General features: G+C 44.5%; 1 protein-coding gene across 3 annotated transcripts in view; it reads right to left on the bottom strand.

Annotated features, from left to right (window-relative positions):
* Nucleotides 1-737: 737 nt before the first annotated feature.
* The window catches only part of LOC131738021 (actin-binding protein WASF3-like), a 34039-nt gene continuing 18564 nt past the window's right edge, over nt 738-16212 (bottom strand). For 2 of the 3 annotated variants that reach the window (XM_059030686.1, XM_059030685.1), the window contains exons 3-9: nt 13175-13309; nt 11041-11194; nt 10762-10879; nt 9510-9703; nt 5751-6053; nt 3827-4149; nt 738-2905 (exon numbers count right to left, since the gene is read on the bottom strand). In XM_059030686.1, coding sequence (XP_058886669.1) covers nt 2748-2905; nt 3827-4149; nt 5751-6053; nt 9510-9703; nt 10762-10879; nt 11041-11194; nt 13175-13309 — 1385 coding nt within the window. In that variant the 3' untranslated portion in view covers nt 738-2747. Of the gene's footprint in view, nt 2906-3826; nt 4150-5750; nt 6054-7150; nt 7303-9509; nt 9704-10761; nt 10880-11040; nt 11195-13174; nt 13310-16212 lie in introns of all 3 variants that reach the window. The other variant, XM_059030687.1, reaches the window with a different exon arrangement.

The following is a 16212-nucleotide window of genomic DNA, read 5'->3' as shown; positions in this document are numbered from 1 at the left end:
ATAATAATTGGTTATTTTTCAATTGGGTTTTATCATGTAAACTCATGCATATGGATGATTTCAGTGTGAGAGGTTCATTAAAGCAAGTCAACCTGTCCAGTGAACGATACTTTCTGTTTTGTACAGTCCCGAGGATCAGTTGCTGCTAGCATCCAGGTTACTGCTGTGCTTGCAGCGAGCAGGCAGCAGGTGGTGTAAAGGATTTCCCATTAATCTGCCTGTGTAAAGCAGGCTGTACCCAGACAGCGCCGCGCACTGACACAAGCACCAGGAACTATCACGTGTGCAAGAAAGAAATGATTTACTATGGAAGTGGGGTCACCTTATTAACCCATCAAGTGCTATTGTCCTCATCAGTGGTGTAGCTAGGGGGTGGTTTTAGGGGTTTGAAATAATCAGCCATGAGCAAAAATCTCAATCCATCACCAGTATTTTTTGTCTTTAACCCTTTAAAGTACAAGGGAGCCCACAAATGCAATTCTGCTAACTTTCTTATTTTTGAAACGAGGTGCAAGAAACAGTGTTTAACATTTACTGCCAGGGTGGACCTGGTCATCCACTTGAGTCACTCACAGGTATTTTAAGAAGCACCTTAAGGGGTCATTCAATTGGGTCTCTATTACAACCCCAAGACTCGCTCGGCTTCAATACCACCCAATACAATAAGGCTGACCTGTGCAGGGAATGTGGCCTGACAGGCCAGGCAGGCAAAGAGAAATAAAACTCATAATACGTGAAACGTTACTTTGGGATTTATTCATGTTAGTTAGCTCTACAGACTCAGAGCCAGTTTTACAATCAAACATTGACCTGAAGACAAGAACGCTGTTGACGATAGCTCATACTGCACATAAATGACCGCTTCAAATGTGTAAAAATAAACAGACTGTAAAAATGAAACTGACTGCAATGTGTCTAAAAAAAAAAAAAAAATTAAAAAAAAAAAAAAATCACCAGAAGTCAAAGGTCTAACATTTCATTTCAGCCCACTCTTACGTTTTTATTTCAAGACTCCCCAAACGTTAACTCTACAATAACATTTTCAATAATCAACTATACATACGTCAGAAAAATAATCACATAAAAACAGCCAGCACGACGAGGCAAGGAGCTGTAAAGTCTTCCGTTTGATCTAACGAGAGTAAACAAAATCCATTTTAAATGTAACCGCTGATCGGACTTTGTTAAAAGCTTTTAAGAACTGATTTTTTTTTTTTAAAGATACATTGATTTAAAAACAAACACTAAATACAGAATAGGTTTGTGAGACTAAACTTGCATTTACGTTGGTACAATCTTTACAGTAAGGCGGCTCAAAGCTGTACATTTGAAACTGCCTTTGGGGCTTCACATATAGTTCAAGCACTGCAGGGTGACGTTCTCGCAGAGCTCTGAGGCATTACAGCACATACTCTGAACAGGGTGCAGCACCACTCAGCCAACACTGTATCATTGTGTCAAACTACAACAGCTGTTTACCTTCTGCACTTTAGTGATTATTTAGTAAAACCAAATCCATGCAAACTGCAGTAATTGCAGCTGTACATACTATGAAGGGAATACAAACCTTACTTCTGGTTATTACTAGCATGATCTCAAATAAAATAAAACAGAAAAGAAACTTAATTGCCAAAAGGATATTCTCCCTCAGCGAGTTTTAGGAGAGGTTTATTTCCTGCAGACAGCCAACGTCTGAAATATTGAAATGCCCCTGTAAGATTTAGACTGATCTGTGGCTATATAATGCTATACAAGTACCACTTCACTACTGATTTTGATTTGCCGTAAAACAGAAGGAGATTGTACTATAAAGGGTGAGTATTGGCTTTCTTTCATATTTCAGGCACTCTGTCATTAATCATGACCAGCCTGACAATATTACATTGAATTAATACTACAGCACTGATAGAGGGGTGCTACCTGATGTTGGCAGAAGCCAGGTGTTGTTTCAATGTGTTTTTTAACATGGCATTTTTCTGTTTATCAGTTATAATTCTACTGTGTTAAATACATCATAAATCACCATTATAATCAAATTTAACTCAATGAACTAATTTCTTGCACGTTTTTGTATTGTCAGGGCAAGCCGCTTTTACAGAAGCGGATGGTGAAACTACAGTAAGAAAAGCGAAGGAAAACTGTCACATTTTTCTCAAACAGAAATGAAATCTTGTAAAGCTGAAGCCTTGCCTTCAGCACTGTTTCATCGTGTATCTGTGTTGTACAGAGAAACTACAGCAACTGAACTGCTTTGTTCAATTGTTGCAGAAGGGCGTCCTTACACAGATATATGCATGCCTGGGTATTTTCAAGAACCATATGCAATCTACAGTAGCTGGGTTGGGGAGGAAACTTTTAGATCATAAATGAAAGCAGAAATACTGATATCCAAATACCTGTCTGCCACTACACTCGACTGCCCAATACTTAGCTGGCGATGGCTTGGGTGTGTGTGTTGGCACTAGTAAAAAAAAAAAAAAAAAAACTACTTTCTTGGTGACCTGCCATCTGAGATGTATGGAGCTAGTGTGGGAGGGTGTGGGTGGGGAGACCTGCTTAAATGAATAATCCTTTAACACCATCATCTTTTTCATCTTGTGCTTGGTTAATAAATGGGGTTTTCTATTTTCATACTATTCAGTTGTATTGATTTGACCGCGGTTTAGAGCAGTAATCCCGCCCGGGCCTCCGAGGCTGTCAGGAGTGGGGAGCGCAGGTCTCCCAGGCGGCTCCTTCCTGCTCCGGTCTCAGTCCGACCACTCGTTATCCTCGAACTCGGAGTCATCGTCAGAGTCGCTGTACTCCACGGCGATTCGTCTGGACAGGATCGTGGCCACGTCGTTCCCCACCGGCTCCCTCTTAGCCTCCTGCTCCCGCTGCTCCTGCCCCTTCTTCAGCTGGATTCCTGAGAGGAGAGACCGGGTCAGAGGAGCTGCTAGCCTTACAGGGACGGAAACACGACTCCCATTGCAGAGCAGACTGGTCCATTCCTGGTTTCACTAGGAGTTTAATAAGACACATCTGAGCTTGTTATCTATAAGCTGTGACTGATCAAGCTCATAGTAAAACCTGGAATGGGTGAAATTGCTATGTAATAGGAGTCTTATTGCAATCACTGTAGAAGTGTTTTTTCAGATATATATATACATAAAAAATGCAACTTAGACCCAGCAGGGCATTTCACTGCAGAAGTCTATAGTGTTTGCAATAGAGGGGGTTTAACATGAACAACCTTAAGAGGGCATGGTAACTAGAATCCTTGTTTATGATGCGTACAAGCAGGATTTCCTTTCAGTTTTGTCTATCTTCCTGTTTCACAGCCTCAATTTAATTTGTGAAACAGCACTGCCCCCTGGTGGCTGTTAGGCTGTTATGGTGTCATTATCATGCAATTTAACTGTGTTACATGACTTCAAATGCAGTGTAATAAATCTATTTTAGTTACTGTGCATGCTGCAGATCAGTTTCAGCTGCACAGACACAGGCAGTGGGTGGCTGCTTAGTTCAAAGAGACACAGTGTCTTGATGGAGCTAAAACCACCTTAGTTAAAGATAAACAAACTGGTAAACCAACCATGCCTGGTTTCTGATGTGCTTCAAATCAAGCCCCCCATCACCGCACCTCTCCTAATTCTTCTATGTTCTAAGCTGAATAAATACAGAACCTTCAACCTGTCTTTGTAGCTCATTCCTTGAAGCCCTGGAATGCGTCTGTTTGCTCTTCGTTGGGTCTCACCAGTGTGTTATACAACCTCATCATAACCTCTTTGATTTGTACTACACACTTTCAGCGATGTACCCGAACACTGCCTGGTTGCTGACTCACCCATGCGGATGGCTGCGAGCAGGTCGCTCCGCGCGTCGCTGGCGGGTTGCTGGCTGCTTGCCTCATGCCTCTTCCCCTCGTGCAGGGGGGAGGAGGTCTGGGTAAAGCTGGGCGGGGGGAGAGGGGGTGGTCCTGGAGGGGGTGGAGCCACCACCATGGGTCCGGGAGGCGGGGGAGGAGGCGGGGCGTACCCGCCGGGGGGAGGTGCCGGCACTTGCATGGGGCTGACGAAGGCGGTCTGTGCGGACGGGATGAGGGGGGCGGGAGGGGGAGGGGGCGGCCCGGCGGTGCCATAGTATTCCATCATCTGAGCCGCTGACATGCTGGAGGACACAGGAGAGCAACGGGTTAGGAGCTGCATTAAACGATACCCAGAACACCGCAGCAATAAACAACTTCCTGCAAACGCCTTCCGATAGCCTTTTACTGCAGCGGCATTCATGTATCAACAGGAGACAAATCAGCTGCCATGTGCAGCAATGCAAGCCTGTATGTGACAAACAACTGAGTCGTATCTTAAGGTAATGGTCTGGTTAAAGCGTGGCGTAATGATCGAAGTGGTCTTCTTCTAAACAGCCATCACTTATCTTGTAGGGTGTCTGCCTTGCCCTAAAGAAGTGGGAGTCTGGGACACAGAGGTTCTACCAGCTAACTTCTCAAGGTCTTAAATACTTCACTGTTGATCGTGTTGCACGGTCCAGTTCATATGCATAAGAGTGCACAAACCAAGCAGTCTACTGTCTAAATTCAGAGGGACGCTGGCAATACAAGATCATTCACACAAAACTGGGCTAAACTTTATGTTCGTTTCGACTTAGAAATGTACTTTTTTCGCATGAAATTTATTTCGTGAAGTTGTTCAAAGGACCGAAAATGTAAATGAAAAAAAAAAAATGGTATTATCCGCTGAAAGATGCTAATCTCTCTGTTTTGATGATAATTAATGCAAAATAGCCATAACCTGAGGATACGCCAATTCACTGGAGAAACCATCAAATAAGCAGAGAACCTGCTGCAAACTTCAACGAGGAGCGCTAATTAGAACACAGTTCACATTGAAACCGAGATCAAACATGAGTCGACCCTTAGCCCAATAAACACTCTCAATTTATTCATGCAGTGTAACTGTGTTACGTGACTTCAAATGCAGTGTAATCAAGCTATTTTAGTTTTGTTCTGGGCACGCTGCTAGACTCCTGGTTGTTACATAACCCAGATCCAATTGAGCTCCTCGGAGGGGCCGTGCTGTGATCTCTGAGCCACGGATTTTATTATCAATAGTGACAAAACTGGTGGAGCTCCTTGAAATGTCTTGTGGTGGTTCTATTCGATTCCCATGTACAGACAGGGGCCGCTGCCAAAAACAAAATAATGTTCAGGTGTTAATGTAGTGAAACGGAATGAAGTATGCGAGATAGGGGTCCGGCAGGGATAACATAAATGGGTACGTTAAGAATTTGTTTAATTATTATATAAAACAGTGGAAGTAAAAAAATAAATAAATAAATAGACTTTAGAACATAATAGAATTCACGAACGAGAGGAGGCCATTCAACCCATTGCTGCTCGTCCAGTTCCCAGAAGCTCATTGAAAACTTCAAGTCAGGTCTTGAAGGATCAGGTGATTCAGCATCACCAATATGGCTCAGTAACCCTTGGTAACCCACTCCATCCCCTCACCACTCTCTGTGTGAAGACATGTCTCCTTCCCTCTGTCTCCTGAGCCTCCTCTTCATTTCTACCCTGGTTTCTGCACCCTGTCAACATGGCTCGGTAACCCTTGGTAACCCACTCCATCCCCTCACCACTCTCTGTGTGAAGACATGTCTCCTTCCCCCTGGTTTCTGCACCTTGTCAACTCCTTCTAAGATGTTAAATCCCCAGGCCCTCCCTATCCCTTCTTCGTTCTAAATTAAGTACCTACCCGTAGTCAGCAGGCGGGGGTGGCAGGGCTGCATGGAGGGTCCCGTCAGGGTTGGGAGGGGGGGGAGGAGGGGGTTGCTGGGGCCGGCTCAGGGTCCCCTGTCTGTACCCTGCAGCCGAGGGCCGGTAGTCGTGCTCCAGGACCTGGTTGGCATTCATCAGGTGCTGCTGGCTCTCCCCGGTCAGGTAGGAGGCTGCCAGGACTGCCATAGCCGCCTGCTGCTGCTGCTGAAGGTGGTGAAGGTGGGCAGAGTGGCTCGGAGTGGCAGGGTAGGAGAAATCAGTGAGATCCGACCCATGAGACCTGCGGGGGGAGTGGGGCAGGAGAGAGAGGGAGAAACAGAACAGTACAGATCAGGCTTGAGTCACAGTAAACAGAGACTGAAAAGACACAGGGCCATTTATAAACCATTGGAAAAATCATAATGGCAAGATCATGATAGCCTTTGCTTAGCAGAGTGATTGGTGCTCCTGCCAAAGTGGACAGGAGCTCATTCAGCATGCAGTCCCTGGGACAGGGTGCAAACTTTCGTGTTAACCTATTTTGTAGCAGCACTTGTTTTCATTCACTTCCATATTCTACAGTATAAATGCACATAACTATTCCATCAACAACAGTATTCTCTTTATTTCCATATTTAAATGTGTTTATTTGATAAATGTCCAATAGTGTTAGCTGTTGGATATGACCTGGACCCAGCAAAGGGGCTTTGATTTAAAATGCTTACATTTCCATGTGAGAATGTGGATGGAATGCAGTAAAACGAGGGCTTTGATTGGTGGCCATTTCAATTCTTCAATGTGGTTTAACTGATGCTGGTGTGTGTAAAGCCTGCATCTCTATGTTCAGTCTCATAGAGGCTGGGGCTTAAGAAGGAGCTCCAGTGGGTTGCTGTCCAATCAAACTGATTTTAGATGTTTTTTGTGTGCTATGCTGAGCCCGCTGGGAGTTGAAAACTAACCTAACTGGAGCGGTTTTGTTAGCCCTGCGCCCTTCTGTAAGATTGAATGGATTAATGAGCCAAGCCCCATAGTGCGGAGGATAACTCATAGTACACGGAGGGTGTTTCCTTGTTTGAATTCAGCCCAACAGAGAGTTCATGAAAAAGCCAAGCTCCCTTACAATGCCAACGAAGCACAGCAGGGGGAGCCAGAGACGCCATGGCACGCCCCTGCTGTAATAAAAAGGCTTGTTTATGAGTGTGTTGTAGTGACATGCAAACACAACATGCAGAGAAACTGGAGAACAGCCCAGACAAACAAACAGAGCACTGTGCGGACAGAGAGCGTGGAAGCGCACGTATCAGTACTCTATTATTATTACTGTTATCATTGTTGAGATAGAGAAGCAAGGCTGAGGCCAGGAACGGAGGAGAAGTAAGAATAAATCAGAACGCAAACCCGTCTGTGGCGCTCCCCTGGAGCTCCAGTTTCTTGGCCTCACTCATGAACTCTCTGCCCATTTTCATTCGCTCCCACTCGTCCTTTCTGGTGCGCACTTTGCGCACGTTTACTTGCAGATTCCGGGTCAGGTTCAACTTGTGCCTCTCTCTCTGGGGTACAAGGGCAGACATTATTGAAACAATAAAAGAATGTGCATGTGTGTGAATATCAGCAACGCTTTAAAGCAAGCAGGCAGACAGGCTGGAAGAAACAGAGCTCAAAGAGCACGGAGCGTGAAAACGACAGCCAGCGCGAGGAGTTTCAGCACACGTGTGTCCTACAATCTGCTGTGTAGGGTTTTAGTCTCACTCAGTATTGACCTGCGATTGTTAAGTTTCCTTAACTGTTATCACCTGCAGCTCCAAGTAAATTCAGAAAAGACTAACCTACGGCAACGAATTATACTGAAAAATAAATACAAATGGGCATCGGATATTCACAGCAGACTATTAGATTAATTTACTGGTCTGTAGTGGAGTTCTCTTTCCTATACTACTACAGTGCTCTGCAGTGTTGAGTGGAGTTCTCTTTCTCAGACCTGTACACAGGGCTTCAGTGTCAAAGAGTTTAATGCTACCAGGTTTTAAGATGTCGAGTCCTCCCGGAAGACTCTTATTCACTGCAGCCTCTACCAGTGCATTCTTAAACTTTTTCTAAGTGGGTGAAAGGTTTCATACGACTCTTACAAGGTACATATTTTGTGTTCATTTCCTGCCACCACACAGGGTTCCCCTTATGGTAAGTTTGCAGTTAGGGTTAAAGACATGCAGCCAAAATATCCTGCTTCCATATAAAAACTTGGCAAGACTCATGATGTGTGACCCCGAGGGAAGGAGTCACGGTGCGAGTCAGCCTGTCTGGCTGCCAGCTAGACTCAAGCTGCTAACGAGACACACGCCACCTCATCTCTCCTGACCTGGAACGGGGAAATGAACTGTAGAGATTTCAGAACTAGTTAGAAATGGCTCTGGGTGTTTTTAAGAAGGCTTCTGCCCAGTCGTGCATGTTTTTTTTTTTTTTTTTTAAAGTGGATAACACTTTGCATTGTCCCATTGAGCTCTGCACTCTCGATTGTTCTCAAGAGCATTGTTCCTTTGGAACAACTTCCAAAACTTATAATAAAAGTAGTTTCGCCCAACGCTTGCACACGTGAGTTTTGTAACATTCAAGTTGTAACGATTTTGCGAACCCCAACCTGACAACATTGCAGCACACGCTGCAGCTGAGACACGTGACCAGAACCTGGTATCAGTGTGCTTGTATTGCAGGTCTGCACTGGGTGTTTTCAGTCTCAGCCTGGTATCACTGTGCTTGTATTGCAGGTCTGCACTGGGTGTTTTCAGTCTCAGCCTGGTATCACTGTGCTTGTATTGCAGGTCTGCACTGGGTGTTTTCAGTCTCAGCCTGGTATCACTGTGCTTGTATTGCAGGTCTGCACTGCGTGTTTTCAGTCTCAGCCTGGTATCACTGTGCTTGTATTGCAGGTCTGCACTGCGTGTTTTCAGTCTCAGTCTCAGCCTGGTGTTTTGGATGAACTGTATCACAGGACAGCTCATGACAGAGTGTTTTAATTGTATCAGTCTTGCTGTCCTTGATTCCCATTCTTTTCCCTGGCCCTGCCTTACATTCACAATCAAGGTCAGGGACATACTGAAATACTGCAGTGCAAAAACAACCTTCATGTTCATACCTGTCCACGCTATTGCTACCCATTCTTTAAAAAGTCGCATTTTCTCTCCATTTGAAAGACACTGTGTATTTATGTGTGTCTAGAATAAGGATTGCAATGTTAAAAAAATGGTGAGAATCAACAGTGGGCAGCCAAAGTATAAGATACCGTATATAATTTAAACATGATTTCCTTCACAATTGTATCTGCCATAATTATTTTTTTTATATTGTGTACATATGTGACAGACCACTGCTTTACAGTATTAAGAAAAGCGCTGTGTGTGTCTCAGTGTGAGTGAGTGTGTGTGTGTGTGTGAGTGAATGGGAGTGAGTGTGAGTGAGTGAGTGTGTGTCTCTCAGTGTGAGTGAGTGTGTGTGTGTGTGTGTGTGTGAGTGAGAGTGTGTCTCTCAGTGTGTGTGTGTCTCTCAGTGTGAGTACGTGTGTGTGTGTGTGTGTGTCTCTCAGTGTGAGTGAGTGTGTGTAAGTGACAGTGAGTGTGTGAGTAAGTGTGTGTGTGTGTGTGCACAAGTGTGCTGTTAATTGTAACTCCAGGCCCAGGGAGCAGCCTTTGTCCCAGCTCTCCGTGGAGACTGGCTGTGTGGAGGGGACCCAGTGCAGACTGGCGAAGCAGACACACACACAGACCTATTATCTGGGGACAGAGATCCCTCTGAAGACGCGCCCTGGTAGATGTTTTGAGACAGCCTGTTGTCAGGTCTGAGCTCTTTGTCGTACGCCATCATATTCCACTCCTGCCGCCTGTTCCGGGCTTTCCGAACATTCTTCACCTCCCGGGAGGTGCCGGTGCCAGTGCTGGAGCCGTCTACGCGCTTCTGCTCCTGAGCGGAGGAGGAGAGGGAGAGGGAGAGGGAGAGGGCGGGGGAGACAGAGAGAGGGAGAGAGAGAGAGAGAGAAAGAGAGAAAGAGGGAGAGAGAAAGAGAAAGAGAGACAGAGAGAGAGAGAGAGAGAAAGAGAGACAGAGAGAGAGAGAGAGAAAGAGAAAGAGAGACAGAGAGAGAGAGGGAGAGAGAAAGAGAGGGAACATGCCGAGATGAAAAAAAAAGCAAGTGGTCGAAACTGCTGTTAGTGTAAAGAAATACATGCAAAAAGGGGCTCAAATTTTGGTTTTAAATCTGATTTTAAATAACCAGTTTCTTTTTTTGGGGAGGGACATATATCTGTCTATCTATCTATACATAAATCTATCTCTCTATCTATCTATGAAAGCTTGTATTAATACAAAGGGTTAGATTTAATGAGAAATGCCTGCCCTGCTTTATGACTCCCTGTTTCCTTGTTCTGTGGCTCTGTTCAATCATATTACCTGCATTTAATATATATTACAACACTTAGAAAATGTTATAGCAAAGTATGGCAAATGTGTATTGCAATAGTGTGATTATCGCTAATCATAATCTATAACCTGTAACATAATTAATAACATGTTAGCGGATTCTATATTACTACTTATAACAGATACCTAGACTAAAGTGTTAACCACCTGCTTGCTTATTTTAAAGCTTTTCTCAAGAGGCCACCATAGTAACTTTATATAATCGAACAATGCGATTTCCAGGGAACTCTTTACTAGGAATGCAAGCGAAGACAATGAGAAGGCTCTTAGTGATACTACGCTACATGCTGTCACACCCAGGTCTGTCTCTGATAACAACAGCAACGGCTAATTAAAAACTCTGCTCATGCCACATGCATGGAATTAGTTTACTGTGAGAAGTTAAAGACCAAGCGATGATCAGAGAAGCACAGGGGCAGAGCAGCACAGGGGCAGAGCAGCACAGGGGCAGAGCAGCACAGGGGCAGAGCAGCACAGGGGCAGAGCAGCACAGGGGCAGAGCTGTGCTGAAGAGGAGCAGAGCGCTCGTTTCTTTCCTTTACCTTCTGCCTCCTCTTCTCCTTCCTCTTGTCCTCAGTGTCTTGCAGCATCTTCTCCTTCCAGAGGTCAAAGAAGTACGACGGGTCCGTGTAGAACTTGAGCCCATCTTTCTTGTCATCTCTGAAATAGAAAAGGGCACGCTATCAGCAGTGTGCAAAATGCTACAAGTTGAAAGTTGACGGTGCCATGCTTTGGGTCCCAGCATCGGATTCCGTCACCCTGCTGTTGCTGGGCTCGTGCTGAGCCATGCTGACGGAGCGCACACACACACACACACACACCTGTAAGGAGACAGGATGTTGAGGGGCGGGGGCTTGTCGCTCTGGTTGTAGATCTCCACCACAGGGTTGGGAATGCTGTTCTTTGACACAGCCTGCTGGTCCTGGGTCCTGGAGCTCTTGAAAGCTTTCCTCATGTTGATGTCCTGGAGGGAGACTGAGATACAAATGACAAAACAAACAGATTTGACTTTGGACAATAAAGTCAGCACAGCGCAGTCAAACTATCATACAACAGCTTTGGACTAAAAAAGCATGCTGATAGTCCACAGGCAGGAACTGAAGTTTATAAATACAATAACCTGATCATAACCAAAATGTACATCTCCCTCACTTAACATTCTTTGTAAAAGCACCATACAAAGGGAATAATGCAGAAGTCATAAAATAAAGAGTACTGTATTTTACATGTAGTTTGTCAAAAGGAGGTCAATGAATCACCCCAGGAGGACAAACCCTGCTGGAGTTAAAGAACGGTGGTATTAAGATCCTCCACTGTTTAGATCATTAAAACAGAACGTATCAGATACTATTATTATTTCAAAGGGCTTGATAGAAAGTAAGACGCACATGGCCAGCTCACGCTTCGGGGAACATCTTGAGTTTCATACACTGTAGTTAATAGTTGTCTGGAGCAGTACACTAATAATGCAAGCCTCTTGAAATAACAGTGTCTGCCATGTAGGGTTAAACACACAATACACCACAGAGGGGTCAAACCTCCTCCTGGTTGTTTTTTACCTTTTGAATTGCAGCACAGACTCTGCGCTGTCCTTCTGAAAGCATTTTGTTGAAGAATGAAATAAACTAGAAGGGGCTCCTGTTGAATGCATTGGTGCTGTTTTTTTTTTATTCTAAAAGGTCAAATGGAAAAGCAATCTTCTGCTTGACTGGCTCAGACCAGAGAAGCAAAACAGCACCAAGCATTAAACGGCACCCAAAAAAAATTCATTTCCAGGTCTGGAGGCTTTCTGTTTGCGAAACGCGATTAAGGGTTAGTGAACTTATCGTTTCATAAAGCCATCAGCTGTGCAGTAATACTGCTTACTTTCATTATAGCAGGTGCTTGTAAATACTGAAAAGGAACAGACACATTCTGATGGTATTCATAAAGCCTTCTTGTAGCATTTCTACACATCTTACACTTGATGAGTGCTTTAGAGAGGCGTGGATGTTATTATGCACATTACACTTGTCTTGATGGCCAGCGATGACAGCCACCAAATCACTTTTGCACACTTTCCTTGCCTTTTTTCTATTAAAGTATAATTTATTAAACATACCTTAGATCCTCATTCTTCCCTAGAAAGTGCTCAACAACGAAGGGCAAACAAAAAAACAAATTTAACTTTTGTCCCCCTTTTTTGTTTTTTTTCTGTGAACATAACTTCCACTTCAATTACTCTCTCCAGTCGACTACAGTGCAGTTCTAACATTGCCTGCGAGTAACGATGTCTGCATGCTTACAGACCTCCCTGTTTAAACAGTCTCACAGCGTGGCTCGCATGTTTACTAAGCTGCGTGTAGTATCATGCGATTGTGCATCCAGCTGTGTCATCTGCACAGGGGGTCCCAAGTGGGGCTGACTGAACTTCAAGGAGCCCTCGCTTCCCGAACCCTAATATTCCTTCTGTGATGTGTGAATATGTATTAAATATATGCACTAGCTTTGGATACAACAAATGTCTCTTCTTCATGCTTGGAGTGAAGAGGAATTTCCCGTATGGAAAGCTTGTGTATGTATTTCATACAGGGCTATTAAACAAAGCGGTCACTTGTCTTGATTGGTCATTGAAAATGAAAGGCCAGTCTGTTCCTCAGCATTACCCGTTATCTGGACCCTGCTTGATGATACATACGATGGCTCCTGATTTCATCAATACATACAATAACATTTATTTTATTTTAGATCAATCTTTAACGAATTCGACCCCGTTTTGGTTCTATCCAAATCTGAGATGCCCATTCAGAATGTGGTGGTGCGTACAGACCGGCCCCCTCCCATTGCGCTGTCAAGCCTGTATGCCAGTAATGACTTGCTGAGCGGTGCGCTGCAGTCACATCACAGGGAAGACGACTGACAAACAGCAGCTGATAATCTCAGCTCACGAATGGATGCCTCCTCAATGGGACTCACCTTCCTCCACGGTGGAGTCCAGCTGGGTCACTTTCACAGCCAGCCGGTCCACGCGGTCCTGGAGAGAGTTGGCTCGCAGGTAGAAGGTATTGGCCTCATTGAACAGCTCCCCGAATATATCTTCGGCATGCTTGCCTGGGAGAAAAGAGATCGATATATTGCAGCTAAAGATAGTTATGGACTCCTGATAGAATGGTTTAGAATGTGTTGTGTAATGCTCATTCTGCTTCACCTTGTATTTATATTTTACCACCTCAATCTTTAATACCTTACGAAAGTAATGTTGTGGTCCTATCAATTCTGTCCATTGATTGGCAGTCAATTGTAAAGCTGAGGGGAGGGTGTCTTTTTTGTTTTGAAAGCAACACGTTATGAATGGATTTAATCGAATTCCTGCTGATAAACACAGCAACAAGTATGAATAACGAGTATTCGGCACATCCCTACTAGACTGTACCCCCCTTGCCAGGGATACACATTCCCTGCTAGCCCTTGTCACCTCAAAACAGCACAGGTTTTACATGTATTTAGTTTCTCCTTGTACCACCACCCCTGGTATGCGGTCATTTTCATGATATCATTGCCCTGCACATGACGAGTGGGTTCTGTGTGTAAAAGGTGTGTACATTTATTGTAATTAATTATTGTAAATAATTAAATGAAGTACCTGATCGCCTGCGGGGTGTATCAATTCCTGCCTGTCAGCAAGCAGCAAACACACACCCAGACGGGTACCCTGCCACAAGCATTAATATTGTAATTCAAGTTTGTTTGATTTAATCACATGCAGAGTGTCCGAGATGCAAGAGTGCTGGGCTTGGTACCTGTGTCAGGGCTGGGCTTGGTTTATTTCCACCTGTGTGTCTCCTTTCCTATTGTTTTGTGATCTGTGTTAATCCACACTGTTAAAGAGCAGGGGCTTTTCTGGTGGCAGACAGCAGCCTGCAGCACGGATTGTAATGACTTACCACATAAGGTCTGCACTGTATTAGCCTACAAGGTCTGAGCTACAATCCCACAAACAATAAAAAAAGACTCCACATGGCTTTTAAGTGAAAGGGTGAAAGACGTGCTCAGACCTCTTACCGTCAAGGCAACAGCAGAGTGAACTGATTAAAGATCTACACAAATCAGCTGCCTCTAAAGCAATAGATCATGCACAGTGCACCCCCCACTTCCCAACTGAGGGTAATCAATATGACTGACCTCCCCTTCGACAACCACAATAGAATCTTTACTTAATAAGGCAGCTCTGTGCTTGCAATGGGTAACTCTCAGCTGGTTTGGGTTTGGTGTTCTCAGTATTGATGGCGAAGGCTGAAGGTTGATGAAGACACAGATAACAGAATTAGCATCCTCACAATAAGAAGACACCTGCATACTCTTACACAGGGTCATGTTAGTTTATATAAGCCTCTCCTCTCTACCTCCCCCCAAAAAGGAAAAGGTCAAAGAGCTCACCATGTAAATGACTATCACAATTTCATCGACATGAGAAATGCAAGACAATTGACGAACGAGAGGAGGCCGTTCCGCACACCAGTGCTCGTGCAGCTCCGAGTAGCTGACTGATCCCAACATTTTGTCAAGTCAGGTCTTAATCCAGTGACTCATCATTACCAACAGGGCTAGGTAACCTGTTATATAAGATCACCACTGAACTAAGTTTCTTTCTCTTTAATTTCCAACAGTGTCCTCTGGTCCTGGTTTCTGTGCTACGCTTAAAGAATTGGTTAACTCTTTTTAAGATTTTAAAGACTTCAGTCAAGCCCCCGCTGGCACAGACCATGTGCATCATGGAATACTTCATTACCTCATCTAATCTTCCATAGCTCCTAATCTCCCATGACGGGACGGGACGGGGGGGGGGGGGGGGCAGTGGTGACAATATTTCGCTGGGGGTGCTGCTGCTGCAGTGGCTCCACCTTCCTTCCAGACGCTGCATGATTGTCAGCGAGATCGCGGAGTAAGCACTCACGCCGGTCTGTGACCCTGACTCAATCTGCATGATCTACCTAGGCTTAGGGAGAAGGTGTTAAGACTGCTAACGAAACGGGAGAGCAGTGTACAAAACCACACAGTCAGTCACACCAGGGGAAACGAGCTGGGAGTAGGGAGGGGTCAGGAGACGTCGTTTTTACAGTATACCAGGGAATCGGAAGAGCAATTAAACACGCAGACATCTGCTCCCTGCTCCTGGGTATAATGACTGATCCAACGCTGGAATCCCCCCCGGCCAGCAGGGAAATCAGCAGAGAGGCGCCACCTGGACACTTCATCAATGGAGTGCAGGCTTTCAGTTCTGTCTATATATATATATATATATATATATATATATAGACACACACACACACACGAATATCCGTGTGAAGGGTGCTGTGCTACACAAGCTCATATCCGCTCCACAAGATGTCAGAGCTCCCTCACTGACAGCTCTCATCTCCACTGGAATGGATATCTGCTTGTATCTTATACAGCATCCTATGCAAGGTTTTCTATATTATACAGAGTAAAATAAGAATAATTACAACGGTAAATCTTAATCTGGTACATAATATTGAATTACATACCGCTTTGTATTTTTCCCCATATACTTAACGAAAATGATTACATGATGTTAAATAAAGATTTAAATTATGTTCATATAGTTTTCTTTTTTTAAATGATGTTTCAATCCAAAAATTCTAGGTGATACAAAAGGTACATCAATATCAGGATCAACTATATATATGCATATATATTATATATATATAAAAGCACTTTAGAATTCTTATTATACAGTATAATGATAAATTTTGCCGCACAGCACTGTCTAATTATTGAATGCTCTTGTTCTGTCTGAGTTTCAAAACATGCAAAATCAATAGGACACGTGCATATTCCAGACAAGCACAGAAAGGCACAGCCCCCCCCCCCGCCCCCCCGCCCCCCCGCCGCCCCCCCCCCCCGCTGTAGGGAGCACAGTCCCTGTCAGACTGCTTTAAAAGAACAGGGCGGAGCGACAGGGTTAGGAACGCAATGGTCTTCACCTGTAGGGC

Source organism: Acipenser ruthenus, chromosome 9, assembly GCF_902713425.1.
Source record: "Acipenser ruthenus chromosome 9, fAciRut3.2 maternal haplotype, whole genome shotgun sequence".
In the NCBI taxonomy this organism is placed as follows: domain Eukaryota; kingdom Metazoa; phylum Chordata; class Actinopteri; order Acipenseriformes; family Acipenseridae; genus Acipenser; species Acipenser ruthenus.
This window is presented reverse-complemented; position numbering and strand designations above follow the sequence as displayed.